The sequence below is a fragment of the Nothobranchius furzeri genome, chromosome 11 (assembly GCF_043380555.1).
Source record: "Nothobranchius furzeri strain GRZ-AD chromosome 11, NfurGRZ-RIMD1, whole genome shotgun sequence".
Lineage (NCBI taxonomy): Eukaryota > Metazoa > Chordata > Actinopteri > Cyprinodontiformes > Nothobranchiidae > Nothobranchius > Nothobranchius furzeri.
The window spans coordinates 55,307,534-55,324,938 of record NC_091751.1 but is presented as its reverse complement, the minus strand read 5'-3'; the positions used below and the strand labels follow the sequence as shown (position 1 = coordinate 55,324,938).

The following is a 17,405-nucleotide window of genomic DNA, read 5'->3' as shown; positions in this document are numbered from 1 at the left end:
GTTCAAGGATTGTTTTGTAGGCCTAATTAATCATGACTTTGGTGCACAGCCAACAGAGTGGGGGACAGCCTCCTTCTGTCTTAAACTCCACAACACCACTCCAGAGTGAACCCACATCCAGGGTTAACACAATTACCAGCATGTCCTCCTAACCACGGATCCAGCATCGCACCACAGGCCCTGTAATTGGTGTGCCCAGAATTGCAGACAAAAATTAGAAAAGCAGCGGAGGGAAAGATGTGATAAATTTGCTCGAGGAGGCAGTTGGTGACTATGCAAATCACTTCCTGTCAGTGCAATTTAATTTCCCATTTCCATTGTCCTTGTCTGCAGCGCAAGCCTTGCTCACTGATTGGCTTGCGTCAGGTCAGCCAAAGTTTCTGTGAAGTGAAGGGCATGAGACACACACACACACACACTTTCCCAAGTGCTTGTTTCGTGTTTGCTCGGCTCCTGGTGTCAAAACTAAGCAGCATAAAGCATCATCAGATTACTTCAGTTTGTTAACATCAAAATCGCCCTCTTGGTTTTGACTTTGTGGTTCTCAAGGGAGACTTTGTAGAGTTTTGCATTAAACAACATCAAAAAGCTGGCCACGATCTATAATCCAATCCTGTAAGCCCTGTTTTATTAGCCTCCTCAGCAGCACAGACAACAGAGGTGCTGTTCTTCTTTGTTGCTAAATAATACCCATTCAGCAAGGTTTAGCCGCAGGGGTCAAGCATACAAAGCAAGCTGTTCCCTGGGAGCAATTAGCTTTCAGTCACCCCAATGTAAGGTCAAATGTCCTCTATATGACACTGCTGCCGATCACACCTTGGCAACCACCTCTTACCATTTGGCTGGCACTGTGTGTTTCTTGTGTTTAATGCAAAAAATACTTTTTTCTCCAAAATAGGAGATTGTTTAACAACTATATTATTGCAAATAAAAAGAGAGAGGAGATAAAAACAAAGCAGAGAGAAAGGGCACGATGACAGGATGATTTAGGTCATCTGAGTAGATGCTAATGGTCAACAGAAGGATTCAGCAACAAAACTACAACAACTTCAATTCTTCTTAGTCAATTTATTTTGTTCAGCTAATAATATATGGATATCTGGGGACTGGAACATTAATAGGTGTAATAATTATTATTTTTTTTATAAAGAAATGTCAGATTTTTCACCATTCAATCCCTAGAATCGTGTTGAAAAAAATTGCCAGTAAAAAATGCATAACAAGTTTTGTATTATTGTTTTTTCTTAAATGGCCCATATCTAAATATAGTTTTATCTAGGTAGCAAAGCCTCACAGTGCTTTTGATCTCAATGGTTTGCATGCACTGTTCTACCTCTGAAGCTGGTCCTAAAATAGTGCCCCTTTTATAGTGTAATATATTCAGACTGTATTCATATTTATTCATAAGATATAATGTGCCATCTATGACAGATCTGTACGTTCACATTTTAAAGAAAGAACCATCTACAAGGAGAAAACCCCCAAGGTGGCTTTATGAAACAAGGTAAACTTTCAGTTTCCAGGTTACTCTGTTAGGAACGATTGTGTGGAGCCACTAGAGGCTGTCAACTCAGAAATAAAAGCAGGTGAAACACTGGGCACAGCTCAGTAAAACACACGCGCACACACACACACACACACACACACACACACACACACACACACACACACACACACACGCACGCACGCACGCACATACACACATACACACATACACACAGTCTTTTTCTAATGAATAGGTCTTATAAATCCATTTCTACTTTATGCTTCTTGGACCTTAGAATCGAATAAATCTGTCATTTTTACGGGCTACAGAGGCCATTACAGTTTGCTCAATGTACAACCAACACTAAGAGAAAATAAACACACATTTACCAACAAACATTAAAGCAAAAGGGCACTTTTAGTCATTCTGAAGTACGTATAAGTTTTAAATGATTACTGTAATTCTGTTGACTGCTTCCTGATTGGACTCATTTGGGAGATAGTGGTGAGGTAATGGCCAGAACCAAAGTTAGTTTGATTTCCAAAATATCATCATTCTCCACTTCAAAGACTTTCTATAAACCTAAACCTTTCTGTCATTTTCATAATATATGAAAATCTTGGTAGAAAAATTAAAATAATCATTCTGGTGTCATCAAAACAGAGCTACTTCGTTCTACGGTTAGTTTTAAAGCATCATTGTAAGTCCCTACATTTGTTTGACAGCTTTAGTAATACATTATTATTTGGTATACAGATTTAAGAAAACCATTTTTTATTTATCATTTCTGTTGATAATCTCTGAGTTTTCATGCAGGCTGAACATAAAAATTGTCTCCTACACTTATCTCCTGCATTAGCTTCTGATAGAAAATAGACGCCGAAGCTCTAGGATTTGAAAAGCCTGACAGATCTACATAACACGTTCACTTAATTTTCATGTACTCCCCCACTTTGACTCGCAACAGGAAAGGCTGTAGTTGGTTTAGCATCCAGGAAAAAGCAGAGAACGTCTCGACTAGCAGAAGCTAACCGTTAGCATTAGCAGCTCCACCACACAACGGAACTTTTTCAGGCTTGTGTTATTTGCGGAGATAAAACATCAACGTCGCAAAGTGGAGTTGCGTTGCTCTTTGCCAATCAGTGCTGAGATGTCCAAATATCAGGCTATGGGAAGCCTAAGTCTTCTCCCTTTCAGGTTGGTTCATGGGTCCCCAGAAGAATGAAAAAAGAAAAATTGTGAATGGGGCTTAAAGAGCTATTATCTAATTCGCTTTGCCTTACACCCTGACTCACACATATGTTGGACTTCAATTTAAATGAAAAGTAATGTGTGTTTTGACCATGCCAGTCACATACTTTGAGATTATCAGCTTGTAAAACTCTGTAATTACTATGACTACAAATCAGATGTCGGCATATGTGACGTTACCACAGAATCTCTGCTGCCCTAGCGTAGCTGCTCCCTACCACATTACAAGATTTACGGTGGTTCTTTCCTCCTGAAGGAAGGATTCAAAGCTCACTGAACTTACATCCATTTTTCCTCTGTTTTTCTCTGTGTCTGGTTGGATGGCATCAATGTGGTGATGCACATTTGTAGTCCTGGACATATTTTCACACAAAACCTAAAATAACTTTTGCCCCCATTCAAAAATAAGTGCTTTCAAAATGTGACTTTAAAATTCACGGACAACATATGTGAAATCCACGGCACATAACACCAGCTCAGTGACCTAGTGGTCCAGCCTGGGACTGGGAGATCGGGGTTCGTACCAAAGACTTAAAAAATGGCTCCCTGCTTGAGACTCGGCTTTAAGGGGTTGGATTGGAGGGTTAAACCTCAAAATGGTTTCCGAACGCAGCCAAAGCTGCAGCTCATTGCTCCCTATGGGGATGGGTCAAACGCGGAGATGAATTTCACCAGTGTGTGATGATGACTATGGGACTTAATAACAAACTGAACTAGAAAATAGCTTTTATAGCTCCATTGACTTGCCTTTATTTATTTATTTTTTATTGTTTTTTTGTTTTTCCGGAGACCAAAGGTTTGGAAGTAGATGAACGTGACTTAAGCTCCCTATAAGACTCCAAATCCAGTCGTGTTCAGCTTAACTCTGTTCCGACTCCTTTCTAGTTTCTAAAATGGGCACACTAGAGCTCAGAGTAGAACTCACGTGTCTTTCGTTCCTACTAGAGACCACTGCAATTGTTATGCACTTGTAATGTAAAAAAGAGCTGTATTTTTATCTGTGTAACTTCTCATTATTGCTATTTGAACTGGTGCAGATGGGAAACGAGCTATAAACAACATAGTCTACAACAAGTATTAAACAGAGTCAATGAGGTGACAAAGCCATAGACACAAGTGCATGCACACATACAGGCAAATACTTTAAACCACCCATTCAACCTGAGGCATGTCTAGCGTTCTAATGACCTGGGTCGTGTGTTAGTGAGGGTGTAAAAAGTGTGTTTTGAATTGAGGAGAGGCAGAAGATGAACTAATGATGGCTGCTAATAATTACCGATCTGTAGCGTGGAGGAGTTAATGAGGAGCCTAAGCCTCCCATGATGCCCCAGTAATAACGAATGAGGACTGAGAAGGAAGAGGGAGGGAGAGAGGTGCGAGATGTCATTTTGAGGGGCTGCAATGCCCTTTGGTTTCTCTGCACTTCGGGCATGCCAATGAGAGCGGAGCCTTCCCAAAGGAGGCTCGTCTCCACACTAATGAAGATGTGACAGACCTCCAGTCCGTGACTTCCACAGCATAGAAAAGAAGAGGAAGGGGCTTGAGGAAAAAGACAGCGACAGCGCATATAAAATGAAAGGCACTGTAAAAAGTCAAAGGGCTTCAAAAAGAATGAGACACTGTCAAAGTCAAAACTTCAAAGAGTGATAGATGATTGTTTTGAGAGTGTTTGAAACTCGGTGTCAGTGAAAATGCCTTAGGACTATGAATTACAACCAACAGAGTAGTCACTGGGTAAATCTCGAGCACCCGCCAGATAACTAAAGAAGCTGAAGTACTCACCAGAGAACTCGTATAGCTGGGATCAGACGTGTCTTCCTGTAGGTAACGTGACAGACCGAAGTCGGACACTTTACACACCAAGTTACTGTTGACAAGAATGTTTCGTGCGGCCAAATCACGATGGACATAATTCATTTCTGAGAGATATTTCATTCCCGCTGAGATCCCACGCAGCATTCCTACCAGTTGGATCACTGTGAACTGACCATCATTTTTCTGGAAGACAGAACCAAAAATAAAGCAAAAATCTTTAAGATTCTTGCTTGGAGATCAAGAAAACATTGTTTCAGTTCTAATGAGTATCATTATTTGGTCTATTATTTATTTGTTGTTACTCAAATCATCAAAATGTCACGATTTTAAACTATCACAGCCATGTTTTTCTTTCTATTAGAAGACAACAGTACTAGGAGACAACATTACAATGTATATTGTTTATGTTTATGTATTTAGCAGATGCTTTTGTCCAAAGCGACTTACACGTTATAATCGGCATGCTGCCCTTGAGGCAAACAACAACTATAACAACAACAACAACAACAACAACAAACAATTTCCAGTCAGTCGTAGGTGGCAGTGAAGCAGCATGATGAATCATGGAGAGGACGGAACAAGCAGTGGACAGTAGAGAGGGGGATGGGTGCAGGGAGGGTGCTAATTTAGACGATGATCTCTGAAGAGCAGGGTATTTAGGAGTTTCTTGAAAGTCGAAAAGGAAGCCCCTGTTCTTGTAGTGCTTGTGTTTCTTATTTTCTTATAAAATATACAAATATGTAATTTCTTGCTACGGATCAATAGCCTTGAAATCTAGGTAGACTGCAGCAGAAGTAAAATTATTTTGCTCTGCAGGTTGACTTATCCTAGGGCTGGGCAAGAAATAGAAAATTTATCATTATCAAAATTTCCAACTATAATGTTTTTCCCATGTCAATGATCGTCGTCGTCTCATCGTCGTCTTCCTCCGCTTATCCGGGTCCGGGTCGCGGGGGCAGCATCCCATCTAGGGAGTTCCAGACCGTCCTCTCCTCGGCCTTCTCCACCAGCTCCTCAGGCAGGACCCCAAGGCGTTCTCAGACCAGATTGGAGATGTAACCTCTCCAACTTGTCCTGGGTCAACCCGGGGGCCTCCTGCCGGCAGGACATACCCGAAACACCTCCCCAGGGAGGCGTCCTGGAGGCATCCTGACCAGATGCCCAAACCACCTCAACTGACTCCTTTTGATCCGGAGGAGCAGCGGTTCTACTCCGAGTCCCTCCCGAATGTCCGAGCTCCTCACCCTATCTCTAAGGCTGAGCCCGGTCACCCTACGGAGGAAACTCATTTCAGCCGCTTGTATCCGCGATCTCGTACTTTTGGTCATTACCCAAAGCTCATGACCATAGGTGAGGATTGGGACGTAGATCGACCGGTAAATCGAGAGCCTGGCTTTCTGTCTCAGCTCCATTGGCTCAACATCCGCATTATTGCAGACGCCGAACCAATCCACCTATCGATCTCCCGATCCCTCCTACCCTCACTCGTGAACAAGACCCAGAGATACTTAAACTCCTCCACAATTTGATAATTGAAAAAATAAAATATGGGTGTAGGTTGTCGATGTTCATGCCCTTTTAAGAAGCTGTACCACCTCAAGTCACATGACAGTGACTCAACGTATTACACGCGGTAGCCCCATCTATTGAACAACTTTTGTTTAGGCGTTATCATCCATTTATCATTATTGAGGTGAAATCCTCAATAAACCGTAATATTGATTTTAGGCCATATCGCCCAGCCATAGTTTAGCCACGCTCTATTAGAGCCGCAGGCCCGAACAATCTTGTGTCTGCTTTGTTATGTTAATTCGGTGTTCTTATTCTGATTCTACATGGTTTTAGTTCTTCACTAACACAGAGTAAATAAAGCTTGTTTTTTTACCTTTTTTTGACATGCTTTGGCTCTCACTGGCACCTTCGTCAAAGCTTTCACCGACGTTGATGTGTGATGACGAAGACGCCAGTGAGAGGTGAAACACGTCAGAAAAAAGGTACAAAACTTACTCTGTGTCTTAGTGAAGAACTAAAAAAAATGAGTCTTGTCTCTTGCCAAGCACAGCGCTTTATCATTTTTTGGGGCGGGATGTTACTGCGACTGAGCAAAATGAAGATGTAGATAGAGGTATTTAGGTCCTTTATTTAGAAAAAAGGATGTATTTGTGTCTTCTTCGACAGTGTATGGTGGACTGCCCCGTTGACTGACATCTGTGGTGGTGATTATGTCACATTGTCCACGCTACGTGCTGAAAACTGTCTTTGGGTTGTGGCCAGACACCTATGTTTTGCCAGGCTACGTGATCAAAGCTTCTCTGTTGGATTATATTTGTTGCTCCAAAAATGAAAAGTACTTTGTTATTACCATAACCAACGGGTGTATGAACACTGTTGACAAGAGGATTGCACACAAACATTTTTTTCATTTACAAGTTATGCACTACATAGATACATTTTTTCCATGCTTCATTTTGCTTTTGCTTAAATCAAAGAATTAACGTATTGAGTTCTCGTCTTGCTAACCCTAACCCTAATCCCCTTCATGTCCTGGTGATAAAATTATGCAGGACAACAAAGCGGATTCATAGAGCCAGTGTTCATGCTTTAAAGTGTTTCAGCACTGTAATGTTCCTGCGTGCATTCCTCCATTACTCCAGCATCCACACACGATGCCCCCATCCTTGTGTAAATGCTCTCAAGAGCAAGCTTTGAACCCTTGAAACAAAGTAACAAATAAGAGGGTAAGAGAGATCGATAAAAACACGAGTCGGATTTGGCGGTTAGCAAAGCCAACTTCAAAGAGCACATTTAAACCCACCGTAGATCAAAGTGGAATAATGCGCCAATCCATGATATTGAGGGAGGAAAAAAGAAAAAAAGCGAGCTGAATATTGATTATGCTGTATGTCTGCTCAATCCTGACTATAAAAGAAAGAGTGAAGAGTCTATTAATAGCTCTGAGGGGTATTAAAGGCTAATAAATCTGGCTAACATGGTAATTTTCAAACTACGAGTGATTGAAATTAGGTTCACAGTCCCTGATTATCCTCCCAGTTGGAGGAGGATAAGTTGAAAAAGCTCATTTCAAACTTTATTAGAAAATTTAGATATACACTCTAGTTTTCAGTAAGTGACACAAATTACTTTCATATTCTAGACTTTTTTTTGTTTTATGATAAATGATGAATGATTTGCACTTATAGTCAGAGGACTCCAAAGCACTTTGCATTACAGTGAATCATTCATCCATTCACACACACGATGATGTGATGAGCTACATTGCAGAAACAGCTGAAATGCCACCGGACCCTCCGACCACCACTAAACACAACAAATAATTCAACCCAGTTTACTTCCATAGACGATACTCACTCTAAGGAAAGAGTCAAGGGCACCATTCTCCATAAATTCTGTGACAATCATGACTGGACGACTCTTTGTGACTACACCCTCCAGACGAATTATGTTTGGATGGTCAAACTGGCCCATGATTGATGCCTCAGACAGGAAGTCACGCCTCTGCTTCTCCACATAGCCAGCCTTCAGGGTCTTGATGGCTACGTAGATCTCCCTCTTGCCAGGTAGCTTCAAACGTCCCTTATACACTTCCCCAAACTCCCCTGGTAAAAAAGAAAAAGCACAGTTTCTCTGTCAAAATCACATAAGATCAAAATGTCATTTTTTAGAGTAGGCTTACTTTTAAATGGTAAATGGACTGTATTTGATATAGCGCCTTCTAGAGTCCTGGAACCCCCCAAGGCGCTTTACAACACAACCAGTCATTCACCCATTCACACACACATTCACACACTGGTGGGGATGAGCCACAATGTAGCCACAGCTGCCCTGGGGCGCACTGACAGAGGCGAGGCTGCCGAGCACTGGCGCCACCGGTCCCTCTGACCACCACCAGCAGGCAATGTGGGTTAAGTGTCTTGCCCAAGGACACAACGACAGCGACAGACTGAGCGGGTCTCGAACCTGCGACCTTCCGATTGCGAGGCGAGCACTTAACTCCTGTGCCACCATCGCCCCTACATTTAGTTAGTTAAGTTCTTAATGATGTGACTCCAAGCATGCATCTACCCTAAACAATGGCTAAAGGTCTTCTTTGACTCAAATCAAGACATGTAAACTAAGCACTCTCAGGTAACTTTTGGGCACTTGTTTGATTAATTATCACCTTCACCATCCTGCAGAGAGCCCATACAGCGAAATCAACAGAACAGAGATCTTTAATTACCCAGTACCCTTACATTCTTACCTCTACTCTATCTTTGCCACTTGCTCACACCTAGCTTGCTGTGCAGGCCAGGGTTCAGGAGCTATTACAGGCCGAGTCACATAACCACTATTTTAGAATCTTTATGGGCTAACACAGCATGCCCTCTTGGCTATAAAAATCCATTCAAAGAGAATGGGCTCATTATACTCAAGTGTACAAGCTGGGATAATGCTATTTTAGCCCCGAGTGAGTAAGAACATACTTACAAAAAAAAATAAAAAATTTGTGGATTTAGAATATAATGTAACGTTCTTATTCAGGTATGCAAAGAGAAAGAAAAGGTTTGAGTCAAAACATGTTCAGTAAAAGAAGAACCAACAGCATGGAAGCACCGGGAATAGGCTAAAACACTTGAGCTATATGTAATGCCTTTGGGTCCCTGGGTAGCTGCCCTATATACTTGTGACGCACTTGACATAGGCTTGACTTGACACGTTACTCATTTGATGTAGCCGCTAAAAGCGCTGGCTTTATGATCCTAACCAGATCCAGGCTGAATTTAATAGTGCACAGATGTGCATACAACACACAGAAACACAAAAAACATGTCAACACACACACACACACACAATTATATAATAAAATGTCCATAAAGTGCACACATGCTGATGTTTAAGGATATGTATCTGCCATACCTGCACCAATGACCTCCTCAATCTTAACAGTGGAGACATCGATCTCCTTGGCGAATTCTCGCACAGCTTCGTTTGGGTCCTCATAGGTGAAGGGGTCAATGTAGATCTTCATTCCTGGTGAGCCTGAGAAGTGGGTCGGGCAGCCCAGCGGGGAGGGGCAGTTAGACATGTCGGCTCGCAAAGAGAGTTCTAGAACAATCAAAATGCTCAGTGAGCTCTCCAGAAGTGGATGGTGTGGTTCATGATTTGGTTACTATCTTTTGGATGCTCAATTTTCCAAGTTCTAGCATAAATCTCAGTAAAAGGACATTACAGATCCTAACATGTGACTAAAACTCATATTATATGTTCAACATGTATGAAAAAGAAAATATAGAAGACTACAGGAACATTTTCAGTGCAAAGAGACAAGATAAAATAGAGGTTTTACATTTTTGCTAGTTTTGATCCTGCTTGAAACATGAAAAAAGTCAATAACTGATTAAGGCGAGAAGGGAGAGCTGAGACTACAGACAGCGTTTTTACTTCTTCATCCCTTGCCACAGCAATATCTGTACTTTGATCATGGTAGAGGCAATTTCCCTGCAGCCTTTTGCTATAGGAGCTCATAAAGAGATAAACCACCATGCAATCAACAAGCTCTTTATGCAAGTCTGCAACAGGCAAGCAGAGTCCACCAACTGCAGATGTCTGGACATTTTTTCCACTCTGTGCCAACAGTCAGGGTGGGGAGAAATGCTTACAAACAAATTCAATACCCTGCCAAAGAATGCACAGCAAGCAACCAGACATCAAGTCATCATCTCTACAGCAACGCCAACAGGCTGACTCCTTTCTTAGAGTTGTTTATTGCAAGCATTGACAGCTTTGACTTGTAAGAACCCATCTCCATCAAGCAAATTTTATGCCAATTCATTTGCATTAAAAGCAGGCTCTCACGAGACAAAATCAGTTCTAGTTCTTGGATCAAAGAGCCTAACCTTAATCTTGACTAGATGCTGATTGTAGTTACAGCAATGATTGCCTTGAAACCTGTATGAATGACTGTAATTGGTCATTAGATATTCCATACACTCTTGATCTAAGTTAACTTAGTGTTTTTAGAGCTTTGCAATGCATACGCTCTTTCTTTTTGCAAGTGTTACAAGGGCAGAACATAAAGTCTCAGTTGGGAGCATAGACAACAATATGCATGCGGAAAGGCATCTATTCAAAATTTCAAGTTCAAGTGCACAAGTAAGCATAAACCCATACTTTCTCATGTATTGCCCAGAGCCCACTTTCATCTATAATTTAAATTTCAAACCGTTTATTTCTCTCACTCCCCATGGTACAGCCCTGGTCAACTGGACTTATCCTTTTAAGGCCACTAGATAAAATAAAAAAATATATATAATAAATATAAGAAGACACCCACTTTAATATTTTAGAGGCTTTTCATCTGAGTGGCTCATGCTAATGTATCTGAACATCATTTCTATCTTTACCAACATATAAAACAACCCCTCTTTAGGGAAATGGTGCATGGCTGCTGCAGTGACTCACAGGCTTAGAGGTACTAAACCATCATTCTGTACTTTTTTTTTCAAACAGATGTACAGGGATTATCCCTGAGTGGAAAAGTCAGTGCATTAATTAATCTGTTGTATTTGGATTAAAAAGTTTTCTGCATGATTAAGTTTTGAAACAAATGTTTTATTAATCTGGACTGAACTTGTCCTTTGGTGGCAGTGTTTTGTCTTAATTTAAAGGTGTGGTTTACTGAAAACAAACAAACGAACAAAAACATGTTTTAATAATTATTTCTGATTATAATCAGCTTCTGATTTTTTCATGTGTGCTGTTCATGAAAATAGTCTCCTACACTTATCTCCAGCATTAGCTCCTGATAGATGGTAAAACTCTGGGATTTGAAAAGCCTGAGAGATCTGTCAGAGAACGTCTCGGCCTAGTACAAGCTAATGGATAGCATTAGCAGCTCCACTGCATGGCAAAAGTCCCCCAGGCTTCAGTTATTTGTGGAAATCAAGCATCAACCATCGACTTTGCTAAGTAAACAGAGTCAGTGGTAGAGCTGTGTTGCTGTTAACCAATCAGAGGCGAGATATCCGAATATGAGGTAAGACTCCAAATCCAGCGGTCTGCAGCTCTCCTCTGATCTAGCCATCCTGGTGAAACAGGTGCACCAGGGCCTTTTGTACCCAGAGTACAACTTACACTTACTTGTTGGTTCCGGTCAGTAACTAGATGGCGCCTGTGCTTGGCTTAGCCACGGTCACCGGCCACTTTTTAAAACTTTTCTCCACTAACCTCCTCTTTTCCGCCTTGCTCCTGTCTGCGATCCTCTTCAGTAGTGTCCCTGCTACTATCTCCTATGATCGCCAGACTCTTTTGTCCTTCCGTTCGTTCACAATCGCTCATGATGCACCGGGGACGTACCTCCCTGTTTGTTTATCTGAGTGGTGCCCTGGCCCGGAGCCAAATGACAATTCCAACCAGGGCACCTCCAGTGATATTTATCCGGTACCGAGAAAACGTCGGAGGAAAAGACAAGACTGAGATCCTCATCTGTGCCCCAGACAAGCTGGTTCCCAAAGTCAGAGACTCTCGGTCAGCTTGCTTCTCACACCAAACCTTCCATCATGAATCTTGGCGTGACCTTTGACCCAACTCTCACCCTGGATTCTCATGTCAGTTCTCTTGTTTGCTCTTCCTTCTTCCATCTCAAGAACATTGCTAAGCTGAGTCCCATTCTGTCCCGCTCTGAACTTGAGACAGTTCTCCACACCTTCATCTCCTCACGCTTAGACTACTGTAACTCTCTTTTCACGTGTCTGAGCAGAACCTCCCTGAACCATCTGCAGGTGGTTCAGAATGCCGTGCTCGGCTTCTGACCAAGTCCTCCAAACACACCCACATCACCCCGCTTCTCCTCTAGCGTCACTGGCTGCTAGTCAACTTCAGGGTTCATTTCAAGATCCTGGTTCTGGTCTATAGGGCCTTATATGGACAAGCACCATCTTACATTGGTGATCTTCTTAGTCCCTACACCCCCAGCAGGTCCCTGAGGTCCAGTGATCAAAGCCTACTGGTTGTGCAGCAGCAGGCTAAAGACCAAAGGGGACAGATCATTTGCTGCTGTGGCCCCCAGACTCTGGAACTCTCTCCCCCTGAGCCTGAGATCAGTGGACTCAGTGGTCTCCTTTAAAAAGAAGCTGAAGACTCACTTGTTCAAGCTGGCTTTTGTATGACCTTCTTCACCACTCTCTCTTTATTCTGCTCTCCCCACCTATTCCACCTTCCTCAGGATCCACTGATCTCCCTCTTTCCTTTTCACTCTCTCTCTTTCTTTAAATTTTTGTAGCACAATTGTCTTTTTTTTTTGCTCATTTTAAAAATAATTTTTACCATTTTATAAATTATTTTTTATATTTTTACATTTTTTGTTTTTGTGAAGCGACTCGTGATTTTTATCTTGAGAGGAGCTATAGAAATGATATTTTCTTCTTCTTCTTTTTCTTCTTTTACAAGGCATTCATTTCTACTAGAAACCACTTCAAAAGTATTGATTAAATGAGTGAACCACACCTTTAAAACCATTGATTGTAGTACTGTTAAAAACATTAAGAACCTGTTCAGACAATAGTCGGACGAAATCAGTTGAATAAAACTTTCTTGTTAAATGCCCCTTAACACAGGATTAAGACCCTCCCACAATGTAAAAATCAGCCAGAACATGGGTTTTGTAGGGTCTTCAGGTATGTATTATGAACGTTGTGGCCTCCCCGTTACATATGATATGGCATGATGACTTAAAAAGGGGTGTGAGCATACATACTGAGGAAAGGTGGAGTGGTGGTCTATCATACTGGCAGTGTAAGGATTTTCTGGGTGGATCATTTCTGAGAGAACGGCACACTAGCATGGCTAATGGCTTAGTGACCCTCTGGCCTCGGGTACAACCCAACTACATTATCCACATGAAGGCTGTAGGATCTCATGTAGCTGCATCCTCATACATTTTAAAGAAGTTGTGAAAGGATTGGATCTTAAGCATACTTGATCATTAGAAAAGGTTGTTGACATTTGAATTATAGTGAGTATGCAGGAAAGCTCATGGGGATTGAACAAAATAGCAGGTGGTGGGGGGGTGGGGGACATTTGATGAGTATAACAAGTGTAGTGCAGTCATGATTGCCCTCACATTTGAGGAGATTTTCTAAATGTGCAACAATCCAACCACATTCTTATAGACTGCGAATGTCATAGAAAGCACAAAAGGGTTTAAGTTCAGTGTGAAGGGGTCCCAATCTGCATCTGGCCCTTTTTGGTCGAAGAGACCAAACAGATTTGACCCAGGTGTGACTACAGGTAGCATGTATACGTGACTAAATCATTCAGAACAGTGATGTGCTAAACTAAACTGCTTCTAACCAAACCCACACAATACAATCATGGAATTTAAAACTGTGTTGGTCGTCTTATGGTGAACTATAACCTCACATTTGGCTTAGGTGCCCTTAAAACAAATAAACAACTCTGTATAAAATAGATTATCGATGCTGGACCCGCCAAAAATTGCTTTAGAATGGCTCAGAACAAAACAGCCTCCAAACTCCCCAAATCCCAGTCTCACAGCATAGAGCTGCTGTGACCCGGAAAGCCCCCACCATGCAAGAGAGGTTATGGAAAGGATCTGAGGCCAACGGCCCAATTACAGAGATTACTGGACACTCTCAGAGGTACCAGATTCCTGACATGACAGGTGAGAGCTGTTCTGGTGGAAGAGAGGGAGCCTAAAATGTGTAATGTGTGGATCTATTGCTGTGACTGCTTGATTTAAGTTCTAATTTATTGCTAAGCACTTAATCATGGCATTTGCACAAATGTCTGTCATTGACCTTGTAATTTGTCTTCTATACGTTAGTTTACTGAGTGGCCCTAATGCATCCACAAATCAACCACATGGGTGGAATGCTTCCACTGATCTAATGCAGCCATGGGTAAAATCAAATTAGTGGTCATACTTAAGAAAATTCATTTATGTTTGTAAGACAAACACTAATGTCAGTGAATGAAACAGCAGCTTGTTATAAGCTAATCTTTTCAAGTTAAAGGACTCTTCCATACATTAGCCTGTCAGCAAGGAGACAACATTTCTGTTTATTTTTGTCCTGATAAAGAAGCCAATATAGATATGTATGTGTAGTCCAGTGTTGGGCAAGTTACTTCAAAACTGTAAAGCATTATTTATTACTTGTTACCATCTTTTTAAAGTAATTCATTACATTACAATATTACAGATTTTAAAATGTAAGGCATTACACTACTTTTGCATTACTTTAAGTTACTTTCACCAAAACAACTTCAATATGAATCTGGTAATCTGACGCTCAGTGAGCTCATGACACATATGTGGAAAGTGATGTAGTGTCTGAGCTAGGATTGCTGTTAAAAACAGTCAGATATAATAAAAGTGCTTTAAAATGATTGTTTATTAAATAAAAGCAACAAGAACCTGTACTCTCAGCATGCTGCCATCTTATATTAACTGAGCAGGGAGTGAGGTGGTGGGGGCTCCAAGCCTATATTTGCCTTGGTCCCTAAATGCCTTCATACAGCCCTGGATGTGGGACTGACTTCTGGGGTGATCTGATTCTATCACATGTATAAATATGAAATGCTTATATATTATTGCTTTTCACTGATAAAAATGTGTATTGGAAATAAATCTACCGACTTTTTTCTTTTCAAGCACTTTGATTTATTTTCTTGATTTTATTTGAATAATTTCCTGCCCTTTCTCTCTAACCTTCCTGTATGCTGAATGTTTTCTCCATCTTCCAGAAAAACTGTAAACTAGATTTCCTACTTTCTAAATAATCAGCCAAAGGGATCTACCAAAGGCAAAAAAACCAAAAAACCAAAAAACAAAATAAACTTAATATGTGCTGCGCTCCAGCAGCAATGAGTTGAAATCACTGGGGCACAGATTATGAACTCAGCTGAAAAGTACATGAAGTACCAGAGAACATGGGCTGATAAACGATCGCAACTGAATTACTTTGTTTTGGTAGAGCGATTTTGTGAATATAACAGTGGCCGCGCGCAGGACGCAGCTGGATTATTTGGGCCATTACTGCTGCGTCCTCTCTGTTCATAGAATGCTGGATCATGGAATACTGGATCTTTTCTCAGGCTTCCCGCAATTAGAATTTTTAGGAAACCCCCATCTTGATTCTGTGTTTAAAAATGCATTGTAATTACTGCGTTACTGACAATTGTACCGAGTAAATATTACCATTTTCTTTCCCTGTAATGCCTTACATTACCACATTACAGCAAAAAGCAATGCATTACAGTAATTAATTACTTTTGTACCACGCTACTCCCAACACTGGTGTAGTCTTACTTGGTAATGATATGTTTTCTGTAATTACACAAACAACAGCTGCAGCTCTTGGGTACTCACTCCTACAGTGAATTAATTTCCTTTTCATGCCAGCAGGGCTAGAATGTAGACTAATCTGTTAGGTGGCTCAGGGTGTTAATAGTTTGTTTAATAAACTAATTATCCATTACTTGATGTCAAAACATACTTTTCTGCAACTCACTGTGACAGATAAGTGCATGTGGACCTAACATTAGCACTGGCTTAATATTATTATTAGTATTTTTTAGAAGAATTCATGTAGGAAATGGTTTTGTTCCTGATAAACTATTCAGCCTACTGATAATATTATGTCATAAAATTGTAAACTATGACATACCTGTTTACTTGTGATGATTCACCATCAAAATAACAAACACAAATAGGACTAAACTAGAAGCCTGTAGATCGTGATTTGCCAAAGCCATATAGTTTAGCTTTGCATGTTAGTCTGATCGTTCTCCATTGGAGCCTCTGCAGACCCGGCCAGTACTGTAGTTGGCCAACCACAGGGCATTTATTAAAAAAAAACTATGAAAAAAAAAAGTAAGGAAATCACATTTGATATCGCTGTTTGATGTCACATATGAAGTAGTTCCTCTCCACTGCCAGGATTAAAGCCAGGAAAACACACCGCAGCACTTCTGGAACAATGCCGTGAGTAAGTAAGCCGTTAGGTCACACGTAAGCTTCAAATATATGAAATATCATCGCTGCAGTATTTTATTTAGAAAATTATAGCAGATTTTACACTGAAACTGTGTGTGATTTCCTGTCTAGCCCTAAGTTAAGTGCAGAAATTGACATGTCCGAGGAGCAGCTTGTGGCAAACATAGAACCTGAACCCAACCTTAGTGCTGCGGCGTGCCGCTTCTAGGACGCGACTGACGATTGCTGCATGATTGGTTTGAAACACTCCATAGGCATAATGGACTCTAATCGAAGCAGATCAGAAACTAAACATTTCATAGCACTAAACAAAACGCTAAGACTTTGTTTTGTTTCTTTCTTGCAAATGAAAATAGGACCATTTGTTGTCATTTTAAAAGATCAAACAAAAAATAAAATGTAAAAAAAATGCCAAAAGACACTTTTCATTTCTTGTAAAACCTGGATGGAGCCTCAGTTGTGCACTGGTAAAAACATATAGAAAACAAACTACCATTTGACTCAGGTAGAGGTGATGCATCACCTGATGTACTGTATGTGTTCATGTGTGTTCCAGTCCGTTTGTTACACCACACCTGGATTTTGGCTTAATAGTAAATATCTCATTCCAAAGCATTTAGCTGCATCAGTGAATTTATATTATTCTTCTGGAGATTGGCAGAAAATGAGCAGACATCCAATAAGATGTGTGTGGCAACATCAGGTGGCGAAACAGATTTTTTTGGAACTTTACCCAAAAACAATTGGCTGAGTGGTCCTATGTTATTGCTGCAGTGAATACTGTCATTACAAAACTGTCAGTCAAATCTTGAGAGAATTGGAAGAACACAAAGCACC

General features: G+C 41.0%; 1 protein-coding gene across 3 annotated transcripts in view; it reads right to left on the bottom strand.

Moving 5' to 3' along the window:
* Window positions 1-17,405, bottom strand: part of LOC107384019 (ephrin type-B receptor 1-B) — a 331,212-nt gene that overhangs the window by 22,905 nt on the left and 290,902 nt on the right. For 2 of the 3 annotated variants that reach the window (XM_054739931.2, XM_054739938.2), the window contains exons 10-12: window positions 9,470-9,658; window positions 7,922-8,169; window positions 4,520-4,735 (exon numbers count right to left, since the gene is read on the bottom strand). In XM_054739931.2, coding sequence (XP_054595906.1) covers window positions 4,520-4,735; window positions 7,922-8,169; window positions 9,470-9,658 — 653 coding nt within the window. The remainder of the gene's footprint in view (window positions 1-4,519; window positions 4,736-7,921; window positions 8,170-9,469; window positions 9,659-17,405) is intronic. The other variant, XM_054739946.2, reaches the window with a different exon arrangement.